The following is a 1,415-nucleotide window of genomic DNA, read 5'->3' on the forward strand; positions in this document are numbered from 1 at the left end:
CCGGTTTCAGGTAATATTTCAACAGTTCTGATCGCATTGACTCCTGGTTGAGACCAAAGACAAATTTGTCGCATGGGTCCCAATAAAACCAATGTACCTAACCCTAACCCTAACCCTAATTCTAACCCCAACCCTAACCCTAACCCTAACCCTAACCCTAACAATAACCCTAACCATAACCCTAACCTATTATATTGATATAATATTATATTTATATTGATGTAAATGACATTGGTTTTATTGGGACCCATGTTCTCTATCCTTGAACCATAATAAATATTAATAATTATAGGGGCCTACTAGCAGTTACAATACTTTACAAATTACGTTATGGGTGAATTTACCTAAAACCGGCTATTGCAATTTGTAGTGCGCGGTAGGCCTACTACTGTGCATTAAAGTCTAAACAGTGTCAATACCTGTGGTTGTTGATTATGGTTGCTTTGCGGGGAAGATGCTTGAACTTGTCCGAACTGCATCCCAATGGGCGACTGTTGTGGTTGCTGTACCGACAGACTAGGTTGAATTCCGAACCCTGATATCATAACATTCGCCTGATGCTGCCGTTGCCTTTCTAATTCATCCTGTTGTTGCTGTGACATATTTACAAGCTATATTTTCAGTTAATTCGATTTGCAATCTGACTTCGGCAATTTTGTTAAACGATAACGATAATACGAACGCTTCTGCTGTAACGCAACAAGAAAACATAAGGAAAACGCAAGGTGGCGGGAGTGTTTCTCCTTCTTCCGGTTCCTGTTTCAGCATGTCCGTCTCTATAGTATCGTTTTGGATAAGATATATTACACTGTATATACAAACACACTGTGTTTGTATTTATCTGTGGATATACTAATCTATAGTCTAGACTAGTCTAGATATTCATCGGTTAACATATTAGTTAATACTGCTCAGTGTTACAAATGTTTTTATGTTTAGTCTATTCAAGGATAGAGATGATGTCCAGGACGGGTCCATACACTGGCGTAGCTAAGGGGGGGGGGCACAAGAAGGCCATGGATCGGCGAGCAAAAAAAAAAAAAAAACTCCTCGAGTCCACTTCACATAACTTACCCTACCCCTACCCTGCGAAATGCACAAAAAATACATTAAATAGTTTCATATAGTGTTATATAGTGTTATGTAGTATTATATAGTGCTATGCAGTGTTATATAGTATGGTATAGTTTCATATAGTGTTATATAGTATTATGTAGTGTTATGCAGTGTTATACAGTGCTAGTGTTATATAGTGCTATACAGTGTTATATAGTGCTATACAGTGTTACACACTGTTATATAGTGCTATACAGTCTTATACCGTGTTATAAAACGTTATACAGTGTTATATAGTGTTATATAGTATTATACAGTGCTATGCAGTGTTATATAGTATGATATAGTTTTATATAGTG

At 36.9% G+C, this 1,415-nt stretch overlaps 1 protein-coding gene across 1 annotated transcript in view; it reads right to left on the minus strand.

Moving 5' to 3' along the window:
• The window catches only part of LOC106811015 (TATA-box-binding protein 2-like), a 23,263-nt gene extending 22,538 nt beyond the window's left edge, over positions 1 to 725 (minus strand). Inside the window, exon 1 of the mRNA XM_014814530.1 lies at positions 420 to 725. Within this exon, the coding sequence (XP_014670016.1) occupies positions 420 to 602 (183 nt within the window). The 5' untranslated portion in view covers positions 603 to 725. The remainder of the gene's footprint in view (positions 1 to 419) is intronic.
• Positions 726 to 1,415: the final 690 nt, after the last annotated feature.

Source organism: Priapulus caudatus, unplaced genomic scaffold (assembly GCF_000485595.1).
Source record: "Priapulus caudatus unplaced genomic scaffold, Priapulus_caudatus-5.0.1 Scaffold495, whole genome shotgun sequence".
Taxonomy (NCBI): domain Eukaryota; kingdom Metazoa; phylum Priapulida; class Priapulimorpha; order Priapulimorphida; family Priapulidae; genus Priapulus; species Priapulus caudatus.